This window comes from Anas acuta, chromosome 2 (genome assembly GCF_963932015.1).
Source record: "Anas acuta chromosome 2, bAnaAcu1.1, whole genome shotgun sequence".
Taxonomy (NCBI): Eukaryota; Metazoa; Chordata; class Aves; order Anseriformes; family Anatidae; genus Anas; species Anas acuta.
In genome coordinates this window covers 104,825,024-104,845,147 of record NC_088980.1, presented here as the reverse complement: position 1 = coordinate 104,845,147, position 20,124 = coordinate 104,825,024, and the positions used below count along the sequence as shown (strand labels likewise).

The window sequence follows — 20,124 nt, the reverse complement described above, 5'->3', positions numbered from 1 at the left end:
TTCTTTGAGGTGTCTGAATTATTATAATTATAGATCTAGAGAATGGCTTGTGGTGGAAGGGACCTCAAAGATCACCCAGTGCCAGCTCCCTGCCATGGGCAGGGACGCCACCCACTAAATCAGGTTGCTCGGGTCCCCATCCAGCCTGGCCTTGAGCACCTCCAGGGATGGGGCACCCACAGCTTCTCTGGGCAGCCTGTGCCACTGCCTCACCGCCCTCGAAGTTCAAAGCAGTATCAAAGTTCAGTAACTGCGACACTTTCATTCCCAGACACTCACGCTTTCTGAGAGACATTTAGAAGATGTGTAAGCCAGTGTGTTCTAACGTGTTACTTCAGTAATGTGCTACATCAGGAATAGCGCTTAAATTCCACGTCCAGGTCAAGACCTCCTGAGCTATATGCTGCACGAACAGTACATTGCTGTATACGCTGTATGAACAGTATATTGATTTTCTGGGCATACAAATAAATAAATAAATAAATGTTGTGTTGTTGCTGAAATAACGATGGAGAAATTTTAAAAAATAGGGAGCTGTATTTGAAACTGGCAGGCAGAAGAGGCGAAGGTCTTCAGAGCTGCTAGACGCAGGTCTTTCCCTTCCACCTGCACAACCCAAAGAAACAGAAATTAAAACACGGGGTAGGTAAAAAGCAGCTTTTTTTTTTTTTTTCCACCAGGAGGGCGGGGGGGGAGGGGGAGGGGGGGAGCAGCACCTCACTAACGGCCCGCCCTCAGCGCCAACGGCCGCCCGGCCGCCATCGCGTCATCGCGGAGCGCCGCGGGCCGGAGCCCAGCCATGTCGCCGCCGCTCTTCAGCCTGCCCGAGGCGCGGCTCCGCTTCACCGTGAGCAGCCCGGGGGGCACCGAGGGGACGGGGACGGGGCCGGGGGGACGCGGGGCTGCCGCCATCTCGCGCTGGGCCGTGCTGAGGGGGGCCGCGCCTGGCTGTGCGGAGGGCCCGGCTGGGTGCTGAGGTGCCCGTAAGGCGCCGCGAAAAGCGGGGAGTGGGGCTCGCACCCCCATCCCAAACCGCCCCAAATCCCCCTGCTGAGAGGGGGAGGCTGTGGGGGGCTTGGGAGTGTGGTAGGCGCAGCAGCGGGCACAGCGCAGCGCGCCCCTTTGTGCTTCGCTTCCACCATGCAGCCCTCGGGTGTGAGGCGTGATCTGCTACCTCACATGCCTAATTTGCTACATATTTCGTGTTATTTACCCGATTTGTTTCCAAAGACTCCTTGGTAAGTCGCTACGTGGTGTGTGTTTACATGTAAATCAGTACGCGGGGTGGAGTACACGCGGCTCCCTCGCATTTCTGACCATCAGGTGGCAGAAAACAAAAGTGATCTGGCAGAAACAACCTTGGTACCATTCCAGCTTCATACTGCCCTTGTAACTTTTGTCTGTTCACACTTTGATAGTCTTCTACCAGAGAGGCCCTGCATAACAAAACTATCAAACCGCTGCTGAACGCATTTAACCAGATTCCTGGGAGGTAAGTGGCTGCCACTGGCTTTAAAAGGTGCCCGTTTCCAGATCTTTTTTGTGTGTTCCTAATAATAAGGTTATTAACTGATCTGGGATATTTGCGTTTGCAGTGAAAATGAAAAGAAGTGTACCTTGGATCAAGCTTTTAGAGTTATTGTAGAAGAAGAAATAGTAAGTACTTCAAACTGCTATGGCATGTCTTTTAGTATAAATGCAACTTTAATCCACTAGTTAGGATATTAGTTTAACAGCAGCTTATTGCAGTATTGGTTAATACTGGTTATTAAAAAAAAACAGCCTGAAAATTCGAGTTCATAAATACAGATTATTCTGCATTATACTTCAAGAGTAGGGTGGAGTGGGTTGTCTGTTACTAGCATGTAACAAAGCTGCCTGACAGTAAACAAAAGGAAACAGAGGATGTTTTTGTTAGTATTACTTGAGTGTAGGTGGAATGGAGGGTAGTTATATTCAGAGGTGAATGACACAGTCTGTAGAGTAAATATTGTAGGGTCTTCAAAAGCTGGAACTGGTCAAGAAGTGGTGCTCATTCATTAAATCTGTATACAGTTAACTGATGGGTCTGATGTAACGGGTTGAAATTTCAATGTCAATATCTGTTATAAATACCCCTGCTTGGAAACAAGAATTTTGGTTTCATTAAATATATTAAAGTCAGAGTAAAGAAGTTTAAAACTGTTCTTTTTGCTTAGATAAATAAAGCTCCATGTGAAAATCTCCTGGCAATTATTTCTCTTGCTATTAATGGAGTCACAGAAGGTGAGCATCTTTTTTCAAATCTATTGGCAGTTTGGGGGGCTTTAGGGTTGTTTCAGATTTTAATACCTTGATTTTTGTAAGTTGTATTCAGCAGTTGGCTTTGGTAATATGTGGTCTTTAGGATAGTGGTTAACTCTGTTTCATGAGAAGAGTGAAATAGAATTAAACTCAGTTACCTGTGTGACCTTTGTGTTGGAATCTTTTTTTGAGTTCTACTGAATGTCTCTGCTCATCTCCCACATACTGACCTGTCAGGACACAGGTGTTTTTTAGATACTTGGATCTGTTTTGATAACTGTCGTCTTCTGTGTCAGAAATCATTGTGCTAATCTCTTTTTTGAAGAGTCTTTCACATATTTCCATTTATTTATTTGTTCACATTACCTATCAAGTAGTTGTTTTATTAAGTATAACTCAATTATGTATGTGTCTTGTCAACTGTAGAATGACATGATCTGTGATTACAATGAATGCAAACATTAGCAAGGTACAGAGCGTGGATATACATGCTTGAGGAAAAGACTTTCAGACTTCTTATGTGTATGCAGTAGAACTGTGGATGTAGAAGTCTGAAGGAGTTTGCTTGTGAGAAGCGAGACTAGCTGTTTGTCTTCTGAGATTTTTAAAACAGTTCTTGTTTAGTATGTTCTGCACACTAATACAAAGCTCTCATCTGCATGTGTACACACATACAAAAATATCTTCAGTGGGAGTTCATTCTTCAGCCAAAGCTTTTTGTTAGGCTATGTAGAAACCCAGGAGAACTTTTTTGCTTCTTTGGGAACATGTCCATCAAATGCCATGCATCTTACTGCATTCCAGTTCAAATTTGCTGAACAAAACACTCGCTGTTCCTCATAGGTATCTGCACTGCATCAACCCCTTTTGTGCTTCTGGGAGATGTTCTGGATTGCTTGCCTTTGGATCAGTGTGACAAAATTTTCACTTTTGTGGAGAAGAATGTTGCTACATGGAAATCAGTAAGTATTTTTCCAAAATGTATGTTATGCCAAAGCTTTTGTCTACCCACACCATTTTTATAAACAGATTTTAATTGTCTGTGCATCTGTCTGTGTTAGAGTTGTAGCATTAAGCATGTTTTGTTTTCCTTGTCTTCTTTTCTTTCCTAGACTTCTTCCCATAGACATTCAAGCTGTTCTATTGGAGATAATGTAGTCTTACCCAGTATATTCACAAACTGCTTCTTATCATTCATTTAAGCATCTCTCATTTTCTTACTGCCAAACTACTATTACTGTGAATGCTCTAAATCTTTTGTGTGTTGCTCTTTATGTATGTATAGAAATAATGCATGGAAGGATAAGGGAAATGAGTGTAAAAAATAGTGTGGTCCAGGAAAAACAAAGAGGATCCTACTCATACAGTTCATTGTTATGTGTGGGGATTTTTAGTAGTTTATTTGGGGGGTTGTTTTTTCCTTTTTATTTGAGGGGGGGAAACTGGATTTAAGTGTTGTGGTTTATGCTTTCTTGAAATAAATTTGTGGGGTTGTTTTTTTTTATGTTGGCCTTTTGTGAAAACAGTTTCTTGTTTAAGGGAAAACTGAAATTTAGAGTTAAGAGTAGGAAAGACTTATACTTGCTTGTGATTTAATTAAAATTGTTGAAAAACACTTGCTATCTCTTAATGATCTCAATACTTTTTACTCTGTTTCAGAATACGTTTTATTCTGCAGGGAAAAATTACTTGCTACGAATGTGCAATGGTAAGTTCTAGTTTTTCACAGGTTGTGGTGGGGAATTAAGGAAGAGCAGATTAAAGTGAGTTTAATAATTTGATCAGATGCATTCAATAAGTAATAAAAGCAGGTCACGTATCTTAGTGCATGTTCATGAGTCTTGCAGATTAATGTAAAAGTTATTCTGACCGTAGGGAAATCTCTTCAGCAGTGGAGGTACTTACAGAAGAACATCTGAAAAGTATTTATCTCTCAGCAATGACAAGGCCCCAGTCAGAGGCAGTATTTGATTTGGATTTGTTTGAACTAATCTTTTCTTGCCACTGTAGGAATTCAGAGAATAAATAGAATACATTTGGGAAAACTGTGGCTGATCTGAGGAAGTTACTGGCATTTAAATTTACAAACCTTAGCATCTTTTCATGAGTTACATGGGATGTGATTAGCGAGTCTTAAAGTCTAGCGAGTAAGAAATTGAAAGAGGGACAAATACTAATATTCTGTACTTTTTGCAATATTTAGATCTCCTAAGAAGACTATCAAAGTCACAAAACACAGTCTTCTGTGGAAGAATTCAGCTGTTCTTGGCTAGGTTATTTCCGCTTTCTGAAAAATCAGGTAAGGCTTTTCCATTTCATCACACCTAACACATGGCAAAGACTAAATAGGTTGCATCCTTTAAGCTTGTGAAGGTTGCAGATGAAATCCAGTTGGAGAAAAGCAATTTGTATCTTATTTCTTATCTCTGTTGTTAGTGTTGTAGGTGGCTTTAATTTATTGTGATTTCAAGCACAGGTTTTGAATGCTGTTTCTGATAATTTAATAGCAGTATCTCATAAATAACGAACCGAACTAACAGACTTATGAACTTCACAGCTTTTGGGACTGACCTTCTATTTTCTGCAGGACTCAACTTGCAGAGTCAGTTCAACCTGGAAAATGTCACTGTTTTCAATACCAATGAACATGAGAGCACGTTAGGACAGAAGGTAAGAATTCCTGTGTAATTTTTCACTCATTCTGCAGAAACCAATTCTGTAACCACCTAAGATTGCTTGTACAGAAGCGTGCTACTGTGCACATTCTACATTCAGAACTGTACGTTCATAATTTGGTTCTCCCTCTTCCAGACCAGCCGGCTGATTCTGGAAATGGGAGTGTTATTTGGTACAGTAAACTGTGTAGGCTTGGGGGTGGAGAGGGATCTTGATTTGACTGAGAGATGAGAACTGTCACTGTAAAAAGTTTTCCATACAGTCTACAGAGAACAGAGCTTTCCTTATGAGTTTGTTTTTTGTTTTTTTTTTTTTCCAGTGTAGGTCAGGCTACCATTTTAAAGTGTAGTGTATGGTGTTAAGACAAGGACTTGGGTGTTTACTGGAGATCTGTTAAATTACCAGCCTAAGCATCTGAAGTGCAATAATTGGTATAAAACTAAAGAACACCATGAAAAATGTATACAAATTACAGTGGCACTTACAGGAGTTCTTTATTATTTTTTCCTATTAGCACTCGGAGGAGAGAGATGAAGGGATGGAGGTAGAAGAAGGTGAAATGGGAGATGATGAAGCCCCAACAAGCTGGTGAGCTTACAACAAGTCTAAACATTGAAACATAATTTTATAAAGTGAAAGAAAATAACAGTTTGGAAAATAACCTTAAATGTTGTGAATTCTACTTATTTCTTGCCCCCTTGTGACTGGATAGTTTTTTTTTGTTTGTTTGTTTTAATGGAAGCAGGTTTTTTAAACGGAGATTGCCTAGAAGTATGAAGAAGTCTACAGATTATTTGAAAAAGTTACATACTCTCGCTGAAAACTACTGGTATTCTTTCTCAGTTCTCCCAAGTTATCTTGACAAAACTTGTTCTGGTAAAACGTGTTCAGGGATAATGAGCACATGCTGTGTGTACTTTTAGGAAAAAGGACTGTGCTCTTCTTCATTCCCCAGGCAGTGTAAAACTCGTAGGTCCCTTTTGCTTCACCATTTGTATTGTTATGATGGAGAAGTAACAGTAGGCCGGATGGAAGACTCTTTTAGGGACAAGTTTTAAATAATAGACTTTTCCATAAGGGCTCACTATTGACTTTATTGCACCTTTCTGAGTGGACTTGAATTTAATATAGTGCTTTCAGTATGGGTTTTATTAACTGTATATTTTTTTCCAGTTCCATTCCAATAGATTATAACCTGTATAGAAAATTCTGGTCACTTCAAGATTACTTTAGAAATCCTGTGCAGTGCTATGAGAAGGTCTCATGGAAGACTTTTCTTAAGGTAATCTCAGTTCATGCATTCAACAATTCATCCTAAGTAAAAAGAAAGAAAAAAAATGTACATAAGTAAAAGAGTGACTGAGAAAGAACGGAACAGTTCAACTGTTAGTGTTATTGAAAATGAGGAACATGTGAGGAAGTGCATTTTGCTGGTTTCTAAAGTGAGCCTTTGACAGTAAACAGTATATTAAGATGCGCTGTAAATCTTCTAGTAAAACTTGAGTAAGTCAATTACAGAAACACTTCATATGTTTCAGTAATATCAGAAGTACCTTTTTTGTGATTTATTAGTTGCAACAAGCAGAGCTTTTTAAATAGTTCTACCTAATCCCAGGCCTTTCTTTTGAGTATTGTTTATTTTTGAATATTAATCCCAGTAGAATCCTAAAATTGATAGGATTCTACTGAAACAGATCACTTTGTAGAAGCAATGACTTGAACCAGCTGTTGACTTCAGCCACCTGTTTCAATTTTGCTTACTTTGAATGTTGAGGATGATTTACTGCAAAGCTTTTACCCATTTTTTCACACTTGGTCATTCAGTTTTTAACAGTAAAAAACTTTTTAACTTTTTAACAGTAAAGCCCACTTTAAAAAAAAAAAAAAAGTCTGTTCCCTGTATTGTAGAAATTTCGAGGTAACATCTTTACAGACATCCTTATATAAATCTGGTTAACGAGGTCTGTCCTCAGAGTTCAAAAAAAGAAAGATTATAACAATAAAACATGGTTGAGAGAATGATGGTCAGGTTGAAGTCTTTCAGATGAATTTTTTGACAGATTTTCTTCATTGCAGTTTGAAGGCTGAATTGATTTTAAGAAAAGCACTGCAAACTTAACTTTCACCTATGTACCTTTTGTAATAATTCTGAACAAATGTGATGATGTTTGGATGTTAGCACTATTACGATACATACTTTTTTTTTCTTCATAACATCTAAACAAGAAAGCAATTGTGCTCTATTCACAACCCATAGCATTTTGTCCTTAGTACATTTAAATACTCCAGTTGAGTAGATATTCTGAAATGATAAATAATGCTTTGACTCATAAATAATGTTCAGAGATCCCCTGTGCATTGGTACACTGGCAAATAGGTGTTATTTTGACTGGCTGATAGCAAGTCTGCTACCGATTTTACTTGGTTGGCACTAAATCTATTATAGTTCTCTAATTAAATACAAGCTTTCTTAGTTTATTTTTTTTCTTCATGTGGTAAATAACTCTTGTTTTATAGTACTCAGAAGAAGTTTTGGCAGTTTTCAAAAGTTACAAATTGGATGACACTCAGGCTTCCCGAAAAAAGCTGGAAGAACTAAAAACAGGTGGAGAACACGTGTATTTTGCAAAGTTCCTAACTAGTGAAAAGGTACGTGATCTCTTTGCTCAGAATCAAGAGTAGCTGAGGTCGGAAGGCACCTGTGGAGATAATCTCATTCAACCTCCCTGCTCAAAGCTCTCAGCTTGAGCAGGTTTTGATCTGTACCACGTCCAGTTGGGTTTGGAATGTCTCACAGTTTCTCCAACAATCCCATTGCATTGACTGCTGCATTAAGATAAATTTCTTCTGTTCTTACATTCTATTCCTTCTCTCTGGATTCTGTCTGTTTAGTTGAAGATTCAGGGACTACTATTTCTGGAATAGTCTGCAGGAAAGCTGTTGTTTATTTCACTCAATATGTTTTTATTTGTTTTCATTTTAAAAAGGGAAATTAAAGTAAATATTTATGGAGCTGCTTTTTTATTGTCTTTACAATTACGCTTTCAAAACTTGGCTGATGTGTTAATCATATTTCCTTTTTCTTAAGTCTTGTTTAAATTCGCTTTGAAAATGATATTGAGCATTTTGAACTCTGTTAAGAGTTAACTAAGAAATGAAATGCTATTGAATTGAATCCTAACACTTTTGTCTTCATTTTGGAATAACTTGTAACTTTTAACTTTTGCAGGCAAGTGTTAGTAGGTGACAAAGTTAGTCACAATGCAAAATAAGTTTTCTCTTTCCGGAATTGGGAAGGGGGAGAGGAGGAAGATGCATGCTCATAAGCCTTCAATTTGTGTGTCAAGAATTTTAAAATGATATTGAACTGGTTGCTTAACAAATACACAAGTGAAAGGTCTTTTTCTTTAAAGAATCTTCTCCAGTGCTGTCTTTGTATGAGAGATCATGCAAATCGTGTTGCAACATCATTATCTTCTTGTAAAAATTGTCCCCGTCTGGTTTATCTGAAAATACTTGTTGATTTTTTTTGCAGTTATGCATGTTTAATGTCTTTAAAGTCTATGTGTAATTCTTTTTCTTTTTTTTGTCTAGTTGATGGATTTACAGCTGAGTGACAGTAACTTTCGCCGTCACATCTTGTTGCAGTATCTAATACTCTTTCAGTATCTGAAGGGACAGGTCAAATTTAAAAGGTAATATGGATTGAGTTAAACTGAACCATTCTAAAAGCACTTACATCTACTCATTCTAAGGTTCTGGTGAATCTTGTGGAACCCTGGACTGGTAAATATAAGAGGTGGATGAAATTATTTTACAGCAGTAAAGGGGAGCTCTTGTTCCTGCCTTTCTGTGTTCCTCTTGGTGTGATTCTCTGCTTCCCCTTGCAGGGACACTAGTGTTTGTTAGTGTCAAGTTTGTGCAGTTTTCTAAGACAGCAAAAACATATCTGCTTGTCTTGCACAGTCAGTTTTCTGTCACGTTGGTGAGTTGGGTGGGATTTCAGAGAAGCAGAGACCTCTAGAGGTTGGTTAAGGTGCATGCCAGCCATGAGAGGGAAAGAGTGCTTCTAGCAGCAGGCCATTAGGTAGTGCAGGATACCTACAGATTCAAAATGATGGCATATATATCATCAACTTTGCCATCCGCATGTGGCATTGTTTGCTGATTTGTTTCTTCCTAAAGCTCTGCAGAATTATATCTAAAACAGCAAGAGATAACAAGGGTGACTACTCCTTTTATAAACCGATGGGACAGAACAAAGCCCTGTCTTTTTCTACTCAGTACTCCAGTGTTATGCTGAAGAAAAATGTTCCTGTTTGTTCTTTTCCTGTGCCATTAACCATATGGGCACGTAAAGATTAACATTTAAGGCTTTCACCTGTAACATACTGCCTTTTGCAAACAGATCTCAGAGAACTTTGCGAACTAGATCAGTTTTATTATCCTCGTTCTATAATTTATTTACCGAGGTGAGCCAGTGGCAGAGAAGGACTAGAATTCAGGTATCCTGAACTGCAGTTCAGCCCTGTAGAGGTGGTAGTTGATCATTTCAGTGACAGTTCATTCAGCAGTTCATTAAAAGCACTCATTTATCAGTGGGCAAGGATGGTGTAATATATATATGGCATGGTATAACACTAATCTGTTCACAAAACAATTCTGGTCTCTTCATGGAAAGGAAATGAGCCACATCCTAAGTATTGTATTTATTTCTACTTTTTACTTTTTCACTTCTACTTACTAATTGCATTATAATTCTAGGTTATGCTGTATAGATCTCATGTTTTACGGTACTCAAGATGTGTGTCCATACAAAGCCAGTAGATTAATTCTTTTACTATGGCTTGTCTACAGTAGTGCTGTAGCCAAGGTTAGGAGCGGATCTTTTGAAGTCTGGGTTTTGTGTCCGTTTGCTGTGCTTTGGGTCCACATAAAGATCTGTTCTTGAATCACACAAATGAACTTTCTACTGGCTGAAGTTAAACCTGGAAGTATTTTCCACAAGCACATCAAATTAAAGCCACAAACCGAAAAATGTTCAGTCCATGGGACTAGATCAGAGCATATTCAGAGTTCCTTCAACTCCCCTCCAACACCTCTTAGGAAGCACAGAAAGCACGTAGTGTAAAGGGTGTGTCCTCAGCACTATTTCAATATTTAGTCATCTCTTCACATTAAAAAATAAAAAGATGATTTAATGATTTCTCTTTTTCAATTCCAGTTCAAACTATGTTCTAACAGATGAACAATCTCTTTGGATTGAAGATACTACAAAGGCAGTTTACCAGGTTGGTACCACAGATTCTTATGTAAAAATTACGTAGAAAATGTAGTTACCTCATGTAATAGTGTATTAACCACCTTTGAAGCAGTAACAGCCATTTTGTTTGTTTTTTCGTAAATATTCTGTAAAGTATAATGTTAAAAGTTAACTTCTTTTTTTTTTCTCCCAATCATAGCTTCTTTCAGAAAATCCGCCAGATGGGGAAAGATTCTCAAAAATGGTAGAGGTAAGAACTTGGGTGCATGTCTGAACCAAGGTCTCTCTAGAGTGTCTAAGGAGTAAAAGGGCCGTATCAGTAATAAACCATCTCTTAGAACATAAACATAACGTATGAGAGACCTTTTATCTCATCTCAGTAAGAGATCTCATAACATCTTTTATTACTAGCCACATTTTCCCATGTTTTTATTAATGTGCTTTTCTCCTTTCTACTGGGGAGAAATGGAAATGGTCATACCTGTGCATGTATACATACATGAGATCATTTAAAACTATAGATATCTTTGCAGGAAGGAGTACTATGCCCAGAGACATGGAAATAAAACACAAACGGAATTTAACCTTTTTTCAATCTTACTGCTTTCTGTTTTTAATTTTCCTTTGGCTATGTCTCTTTCTTTGCTCAGAGAAAGAGAAATCAAGCCTTTCTCGTAGTCATTGGAGAGAGGAGATGCACTATTTTTGGATAAACTAAACCAACTGCCTAAGATTATACTGATGACCTTCAAATTTGTGGCTGAAATACACTAAAACCAAGTTTTTTCCTTAGTTACAATAGCTTAATTAATATTTGTGGGGCCAACTTTAAAGGTAATTATGACTCTGATAATATGGAATATTATGTTTCTCCAGCATATATTAAATACAGAAGAAAACTGGAACTCATGGAAAAATGAGGGCTGCCCAAGCTTTGTGAAAGAAAGGTATCTCTCTTTCAAAGTAGAAATTTGTCATTTATTTGAAATGATGGCTCAGCTTCTGAATATGTATGTGCAGTGTATATGAATTCAATGATTCACACAACCTAGACATTTGTATAGTTGGATGTCCCTTCCACATGTGCAGAACGCTCTTAGATTTCTGCCAAAAGTTTTAAGGCTTCGTTATGCCAATGAAGAGGTAGTGATGCATCTCTGGGTCTCAGGAGAGCACTCCTCATTGTCTCATGGCAGCATTTTGTTCTCTTAATACCAAGGATCCAGTGGTTGGGGATCAAGTTGTCTCCCTTCCTGCCTTTGGCAGATGCTATGATGAAGAAGTCAGTGCCTGACTTTGCTGTATAGCAGTAGGGATTGCCTCTTAAAGCAATTCCTTTGGCATTATGGCTTTAATGGGGTAGCAAACCTGCAATTATTATGATGTTTGCCACTTGGTGGCGATAACTTACCTGAAAGGAAAATACAGTTAAGTGGCTATTGCCATCAAAAGATTTCCTGTGTAATTATTTACTAACTAGTGGCAAATATGAACTGAGATTCCATATGTGTGCTTGACTGTTCTCTCCACTGGCCACAGCCCCTTAGTGGTAAGCAGCAGACGGGCCACTACCTTTTCACAAATTCTTTTATGCAAAGGTCAGGTGGAGCCATCTTTTCCTAGATTCAAGCAATTTATAGAAAAGGGAGGGGGGTGGTAAGAAGAGAGAAATAACTATTGGAAAAGAAAATGTAAAATTATTAATTAATTAAAATTATTAAATCTGACTTAAATCTTTGATTGAATCTTAAATTAATTATTAATTAATTAAAATTATTAAATCTGACTTGTATAAATGTTCTGTCTCCTTCTTTAGATCTCAGCCAGAGTTTCAGCTTGGGTAGGTCTTACCCTTACCTCAGTGATGTGGGATCTCCATTCTCTGATCCCATGAAATCAGGTGCAGCTGGGGAAGGAGAGCTTGCAATCGTAGTGCAGATGATCCCAGCAGCAGGGTAGATCACACTTAGTATGTGCTGCTGGAATAAATGTGATTTGCTTCTTTTTCTGTACTGGAACTCTGATAAACCTTTAAATTTGTGAGTGAACTGATTTTGGTGTCTGGCAAATCCTTTTCCTTATCCCTACTTTATGTTCTCTCTCCTCTTCCCCCTCCTTTCCACCCTGGGAATCTCAGTCCTTCTGAATACCTTCACTGTGATTTAACTCAAAGCCACCTGAAATGAATTGGCTTAGTTTTGTTTTCTTAAATATTACTGACTTGATATTAAAGAGCTGTTTTGTTTTTTTTTTCCTTTAGGCCTCCTGATTCTAAGCCAATGAGGCCTGCAAGAAAGAGGCCAGCTCCTGAGGACTTCCTAGGAAAAGGACCAAACAAAAAAATCCTTATGGGGAAGTACGTTTTGGTTTGTTGTTGCTTTTCTTTTTCTTTAGAGGGTTTCTGTGGTAGTGGTTACTTTGGTGGTGGTTGTTTTTTGTATTGTTTCGTGTTTTTTTTTCTTTTTTTTTTTTTGCCATTGACTGTTTTTTCTACTGAGTGTTTTTCAAACTTCCTCACTTTGGAACTGCCAAGAAAGAATAACTTGGTTTAAAACTCGCAGTGGGTTTTTCCTTAGTCATCTGTTATAGATCCCTTATAGGTAGTCCATAAGTCATAGGCTGCAAATCAGTGTTTTTATACTTGTTGGATCAGTTTTTATCCTTTTGTTTTCTTTGTTTTTGCTTAACATGTGTCTATGCCATGGATTTTAAAATAACACCTACTGGTATTTTATCCATGGGGATAAGTAATATGCAAAATGTGGGACTTTGATTGGAGAGAACACACCAAGAAGCGCTACGTTTTTCCACTTTATTTCTAGGAGAAGTTATAGTCTCTGTATTGTAACTGTTCACGCAATCTAGACGTGGAAATTATGATCTCTTGAGCCTCAAGATCTTGTACTGAGTTACTAAACACTGAGTGCTCAATGTCCCTTCTGAAAAAGAAAACGATAAATTATTTCATTTATCAAAACAAAATGTTCTGTCCACAGGTCAGCCAGAGACTTAAGTAGAAGTTTAGAAAGTTATTTTCCTAATTTGATAACATCAGATAACATTTATGTCACTTCTGGTAATTCCTAATACGTTTGCATCACAAAATTTGTATTACGCTCTTTGTTATAAAGGCTTTGGGAAGAGAATTTGTGTAGCACTGTTTTGTGTGTCTGGCTTTGGCGAATGATGGAACGTGGGATGATCGGATGAAGGAGTTCAGTATGTGTTTGTGCTCCTCTTTTTCAGTGAGGAACTGACCCGCCTGTGGAACTTATGTCCCGATAACATGGAAGCTTGCAAATCTGAGAGTAGGTAGGTAAGAAATAGTACATCATTGTCTAAAGCTAACTTCCAGCATTCTTTTAGGCAAAATTACAGTTGTTACAAAGTTGCATAAGGAAAGTGTTTAAGATGATGGTATAGAGCATTCCATTGTGCTGTGTCTTGAGAGAAGCTGATTATATGCATCTCTGTCTTGAAATCTTCTTACAGTTTTCTTTGCTATTGTTCACTCATTCAATAGAGGGTGATCGTATAATTAGGTAGTTTCTGTGATAAAGGAATTTTGCCAAGTCTGGTTCTAATGAAGTTGGCGAGCTATTTAGCCATGATTTTCAGGTAAGCTTGTGCTTACCTAAAACTTGTGATTCCTGGTGCATGGAGAGGAGAAAGAGCTGGGAGGGAGGCAGGGGGAACACGGACATGGACAGCACACACAAAAAAAAAAAAAAAAAAAAAGGATGGGGGGAACCGCATGTGATAGTTAACAGGAAAGAGCAGGTCCCAGAGAGTCTGGATTCAGTTTAAAGTTTTATTGTGGACACCGTGACTGAACATGGTCAAGAGACTTTCACTTTTTTACATTGATTCCTCAAGTCTTTGTTAAGTGGGTTAATACTTCTTTGCCTGTCTTTGTTTTAGATAGCTGTTCTCAGGATAAAATCTGCTTTTTAAAATGTGCATGGTGCCAAGTACAATAGGATTGAAATCAGATGGTTTTTTATGGTGCACTTAAACGTGCATATAGTCAGTAACACATTGTAAACACACATGAAGCACTGGTTTTCTGGGCAAAGTATGGTTCTCAAAACAAAACCAAAGTGAACTTAGAAACCAGCATTCTCTTTTAATTTACCTGACTGACCACTAGGTTCTCTCGTAGAAGCTGGTATCTCTGTCAAACATTAGGCAAGAGAAACACAGACCATGAGTCTGCTTTGTAGCACTGATCAGTTTGGCTCACAGAAACCTACAACTCTAAGTCATGTTTGTGTGTAGTCTTCAAAGCAGAAAACTGTCCCTGATCGTTGGGAATATTATTTTTGTTGTTATAGCTTTAGGCCATGTTTCCTTATGTACTGGTTTGAATATCATATAGAAGCAACCACAGGCTGTTCAGAGAACAGAAATACCAGCTGACCTTTTAATGTGTCCCCCATGAACCACAACTTCTGTCTTTTAAATCACGTTATCACAGAAGAGTTGAGGTTGGAAGGGACCTCTAGAGACCACCTCATCCAACCCCTTGCTCAACTACAGCAAGTTGCTCAGGACCCTCTCCACTCACGTTTTCAGTGTCTCACCACAAGTGGAAGCTCCACAGCCTCTGGGCAGCCTGCTCTAGAGTTTGACAACCATCACAGAAAATCTTTGGTTTCCTTGTCTTTTTTTTTATGCTCATGTCAAATTTCCTGTGCTTGGACTTGTGCCCGCTGCCACTTGTGCTCTCACTGAGTAGCATCTGAGAGTCCAACTCCTCCTTCTTTACCCTCCCCATTAGGTATATTCCTGCCTTCTCTTCCCCAGTGTAAAGTACACGAAGTACGTTCAGCAGAAGGTACAGGGATCACCAGGAGGAGTGAAACAAACGTGTTTGAGCAAGTCTGGGAAGCTGCCGTGATGAGATCATAAAGTACGATATTAAGCTGCCTGGTGCTTTCCCATCTAAAATTAGTGACCATAAATAATTGAAGTGGGGTTGGCAGTACTCTGGCTTTCCCTGGTTGCAGATGAACTGGAATGTGAGTGTATGAGGGAAGAGACCCTGTTTTACTTACCCCATCCCATCAAATTGCACAAAACAAACAGCCAGTTTAGATTCCCGTGTGTTTGTCAGCTCAGTATGTGGGGGTATGTTTGAGATGTTTCTGAAGTAACTGAAAAACAGCTATTTTATGTAGAATGTGCATAGAATTAAGATCCTTACTTTATTTTTTTAGGGAATATATGCCAACGCTGGAGGAGTTTTTTGAAGAAGCTATTGAGCAGGCAGATCCTGAAAATATGGTTGAAAATAAGTACAAGTACGTAGATCTTTTTGTTTCACTTCGTTTTGATCTCTTGCATGTTTGGATTGTTAAAGAAAACCGACCGTTCTCTCTGTACTACTGTGCATCTGTGCTGGACTCGAGTAATACACAAAAAGTATAGATTTGGACAGAATTATATTACTTAGGAAATGACTCTTTTTGTGTACTTTTATAGATGACAGAGTGTTACCAAGCAAACTTTTTTTTTTTTTGTAGGGCTGTGAACAATTCTAACTATGGGTGGAGAGCATTACGACTACTAGCACGCAGAAGTCCCCACTTCTTCCAGCCAACGAACCAACAATTCAAGAGTTTACCAGAGTATCTAGAAAACATGGTAATCAAATTAGCCAAGGAACTGCCTGTAAGTGGTATTATCCTATAATAATAATAATAATAATAATAAATGAATTCATTTGACTTCCTGCTTGTCTCTTTCTGCAGTCCATTTGGTACACGGGGGGAAAAACACAAGAAAAAAGTTTGTACACTGAAGGAAATATTGCAAGGAAAATTGCTTTAATCTGTGAAGATTCCAGTAATAGTAAATTTCGAATAACTTGGGCTAACATTAACTGCTGAGCTTGTATTCTGTGACCGAACAGCTGTGGCAATCCAAGCTTTTCTTCACCATTGCAGAGTTGGTAGATAGGAATATGTTTGTACCAAGCTACTTGGGTTCTGCGTTGCAGTGCAAACCACTTCTACGGCAGGTGTAAGCTGGTGGCGTGGCTCGTGGCAGCAGTAGCTGTGGTTAGCAAAGGGGCAGCGTGTGCAGCTGAGGATACTGTGGTGTTGCAGCAAGATCTATCAGGGCTCTTCCGTCAGCCCCCTGGCTTTTAAAATATGTAGAGAAAAAAAGTCCTCGTGGAGCTGTAAATCTAGTCCATTATCACTTTGTATGTTCAGCAATACAAATCCGAGGCAAGGGCTTTAGGGGTCTTTCAGGTCGCTTTATACACAGTGGTAAGAGAGATGAATGGTTGGGGAGGAGAATGTTTTCTAAGCCTTTGAGTTAGCACGCAACCCGGGTATTTTGTGCAGATACGGACCCTTGGTTCCGTATGTGAGACCTTTCTTGTCTGTGATGTAAAAATTGGATTGTAATGTGTAGCGTTTTCATTGTCTAGCCATCAGAATTAACTAGATGCTAAAAGCAATTTTAGAACAAATACTGGGAGGGAAGAGCAGTTTAATAGACAACTTGATGCAGTGTTCCTGATGATGCTATGGTCCTGGACCAGATATTACTGCAAGAAACAAATGCATGGGTAAGGCCTGTGACTGAGATGTAGAAAAGGGAGCCTTTTGTTCATCTTGTCTGCTCAGTAGCTAAATCAAGAAGTGAAAAGTCTGCTGATTGTTTACTTGTTTGCCACCTGTAGCTAGTCTACAAAAAAAAAGTCTGAAAATACAGAAAACTTGAATTCCTGAGTGAGGAATAAAATGAGTGAAGATTTATTTTTTTTAAAGGAAGTAATAAAGCTATGCATGTTATGCCGCATTTGTAGGTAGTGTGGAAAGAGAGAATCCTGTAAAGTCATTTGATAGCTTCATTAGTTTATTTTTTGGGGTTTTGTTTTTTAATTAACACTGTGTTTTATTGTTACTGGTGTTCTGGATGCAGAAGACTGGGGGAGATTTTTAATTCTCATATGGGATCATGTCAGATTTTCCATTCTAACACACATGCCAGGGACCATCATAGAGCTGTAGAATTTCTCTTGAAGCACAAAATTCATCCAATGATATTTAGTTCTCTCATTATAGCCTCCTTCAGAAGAAATAAAAACAGGCGAAGATGAAGATGAGGAAGATAATGATGCTTTATTAAAGGAAAACAATGAAAGTAAGATTTGCATGTTCTTACTCTTTTCACAGTTTCTTGTGATGCATATAGTGGAAGCTGTGTTTAACTGTAGTTTCTGCTCAGCGTCACAAGTGCCGGTTGCCCTGGTACTTCTGACTTGTACCCGCATTCATACTGAAAAGTGCAGCTTGTCAGGGCACACCAGTAGCTACCTCTCAGTCTCCTGATCTGCAGTGCCAAAAGATAAGCATTTTCATTAGGGGCCTCTGCCATTTTTGCTACCTGGTGTGTGTTTAGTGCTACTAGGCGTTTGTAGCCCAAAGATGCACAGTGCTTGGTAGAAATCCCAGCTGTTTCTCAGCCCCTCTTCCTTCTTTCTGCCCTTTAGAGGCCTCTATCCCACCGGGGTAGGTAGTTACAGGACCTTCAGAAACAGCTGTGTTCCACTTTGGGTATTTTTACTTCATCTGCATTTGTTGGTCTTGAAGGCAAAAGCTTCTCTGTGACAGAGAAAACCAAAACCTTCCTGACAAATATCATCTCGTGTTCCTCTCCATGACCCAGCCCCTTCGTGTGTGTCTCTTGCCATAACTTCGGTGTGTCATGCTCTCAGGTGTCCTTCCCTGTCCCGTGTGTATGTCCATTGCCTTCCTCCATCCTCACTCACGCCCCCATCTCCCAGAACCCTCTCCCTGCTGCGGTGTAGCTCCGTGCGCTACCTCTTGGACCCAGCGTGGGCAGGGCAATAGGTGGGGTGTGGAACCTGCACACTGGCCACTGCCGCTGAGCTTTGGGGGTTTTCTGCTACTGGAAAGCCGCCTGTGGGCCTGTGTCAATCCCTCTTCTGCTGTCTTAAAGCAAAGAGGGGAGAGCTGTGGTCTGCACGTTTTGCTTAGAAACAGTGGAAGTGCTCTGCGGGCTTTTTCTTTTGTTCATGCTTTTCTAGTCCTTTCCCTCATCGTAATGGTTTTAGTGCAAATGAATGACTGTGACCGAAAGCGCTGGAAGGAGCTGAAGCTCCATCTGTGCCAACTAACTCTTCAGGTGGGGTGAGGGTGAGCTATTTGCTAAAAATTAGGAATATGATGACTTTGTGTAAGTAACTCAATCTTTAAGGTGTTGTTTTTTTTTGTTCGTTTTCCCTCTTAAAGTGTGTGAAATAAGCTCTGGTTTACCACCTATGTTTATAGTCTAAGTTAAAGCTTTGTAAGCCCAGTTGTGTGATCACTTGGCTTCTCAGCAGAACACTGCATGGAGTGTTTTTATCTCAATGCCAGAATGACAGAAATGTCCTCAAAGTACTGACCACTTAAAGCTGATACCCTGTTCACTCTACTGCTAACAGGAACATGAGGCTCGTTAACTGTTTATCTTGTAGCAGTCAAGCATGGTGATACTTAAAAGGGAGTTTTAAGAAGACAGGGAAGGGATGTTCTTCTTGAAACCCACTACAGCTGTGAGAAGCCAGAGCTTTTGGGTAGGTTAAAGGCTCAATGGCAGGGTTATCTCAGGCTGTGAGTGGGTGAGAGGCTCGAAATGGGGCAGGACAGGGAGGAATTATTTGCAGCATCGACTCGAGACGCTCCCCGAGTCTCACTGTGATTTTTTTTTTTTTTTTTTTTTTTCTTCTCTCCAGGTCCAGAAGTGCAACGGGACAAAGCTTTGACAGGCGACCAAATGGAGATCCTTGCCAGCAGGCTGGGGGAGCACTGGAGGGCCCTGGCCCCCTACCTGGAAATGAAGGATTCTGACATCCGGCAGATCGAGTCGGACAGCGAAGACGTGCGGATGAGGGCCAAGCAGCTGCTGGTGGCCTGGCAGGATCAGGAGGGCGCGCACGCCACAGCCGAGAACCTGATCAGTGCCCTGAGCAAAGCTGGGCTCGCTGACCTCGCGGAGAGCCTGAGCAACGATGCGGAGGGCAGCAGCTAACTGCGTTCGGGTGCTAGCCGGGGTCCGCAGTGAGGTAATTGTAGTAATTGTTGGTAGGTAGCAGCCCTTTGAGAGGTGTCTGGTGTTCGATAAACAATAAAAACCTTTTTTTTTTATAATATTGTTCACTGTCCAGGTTTTCTGAGAAGAGGATTAGGCAGCAAGCTGTAGCTCGGATGGGGGAAGCACAAAAGGGAGGCTGTGTCTTTGTGGGGTTTCTCAGAGCAGGGAGCAGTGTGAGTGGCTCCTGTGCCACCAGGTGGGTGTGCAGCAGCTGCAGACCATGCAGAGGGCAGTAACACCTCTGTCACGATACTGAACCGGGACAGACAAATACCTTATTTGTGAAGTGACGTGGCATTTCTGTAAGGTCATGGGGTTTTGGAGGGGTACAAGCTGTTCCGTGTAGTTGTATTAGTTCTTGCAAAAAAAAACACAGATTTTGGTGATGTTGAGTTGTAGCTGGCCTACAACTTGGTTCATGGCTCTGTCTTGTAGAATTTCTATCGCTCAGTGAAATCTCTAATTACTGTTTGAAAAACGGTATCACAAACCTTTTCTCTGCAGCGTGTTCTATTTCAGTTATTAAAGCGTACCCATGGACATTCCAGGGCCGTTCCCTACCTTAGAGGCAAGTTCCTGGCTGCAGTGCCGCTGATGAGAACTCTGTGGGGCTGCATCTCCTTTACATTTAATGGTATTAGGAATTTGATTACTGGGGACTTGGTCCAAGCCTGCTCAGGCTGACAGCGCTGGGCTGTATTGTCTCCACCTGTCTCGCACTGTAAGTAACAGGTAGCAAGGTACAAAATCCTCAGCTGTGACTAAAGGTGCTAGACTAATTGAGGTGT

At 40.0% G+C, this 20,124-nt stretch overlaps 1 protein-coding gene across 2 annotated transcripts; it reads left to right on the top strand.

Moving 5' to 3' along the window:
• Positions 1–711: 711 nt before the first annotated feature.
• THOC1 (THO complex subunit 1) lies at positions 712–19,389 on the top strand. 2 transcript variants are annotated; one of them, XM_068671484.1, is made up of 22 exons: positions 712–847; positions 1,419–1,492; positions 1,596–1,656; positions 2,199–2,265; positions 3,127–3,245; positions 3,943–3,991; positions 4,487–4,582; positions 4,871–4,953; positions 5,474–5,547; positions 6,133–6,241; positions 7,477–7,608; positions 8,554–8,654; positions 10,184–10,250; positions 10,422–10,472; positions 11,099–11,169; positions 12,039–12,062; positions 12,483–12,578; positions 13,469–13,534; positions 15,442–15,525; positions 15,748–15,895; positions 17,302–17,380; positions 18,978–19,389. In XM_068671484.1, exons 1-22 carry the CDS (start codon positions 800–802, stop codon positions 19,271–19,273), a joined length of 1,995 nt encoding a protein of 664 aa, XP_068527585.1. In that variant the 5' UTR covers positions 712–799; the 3' UTR covers positions 19,274–19,389. The 2 variants fall into 2 exon arrangements, with proteins under 2 accessions (XP_068527585.1, XP_068527586.1); XM_068671485.1 differs by lacking the exon at positions 12,039–12,062.
• The last annotated feature ends 735 nt before the right edge of the window (positions 19,390–20,124 follow it).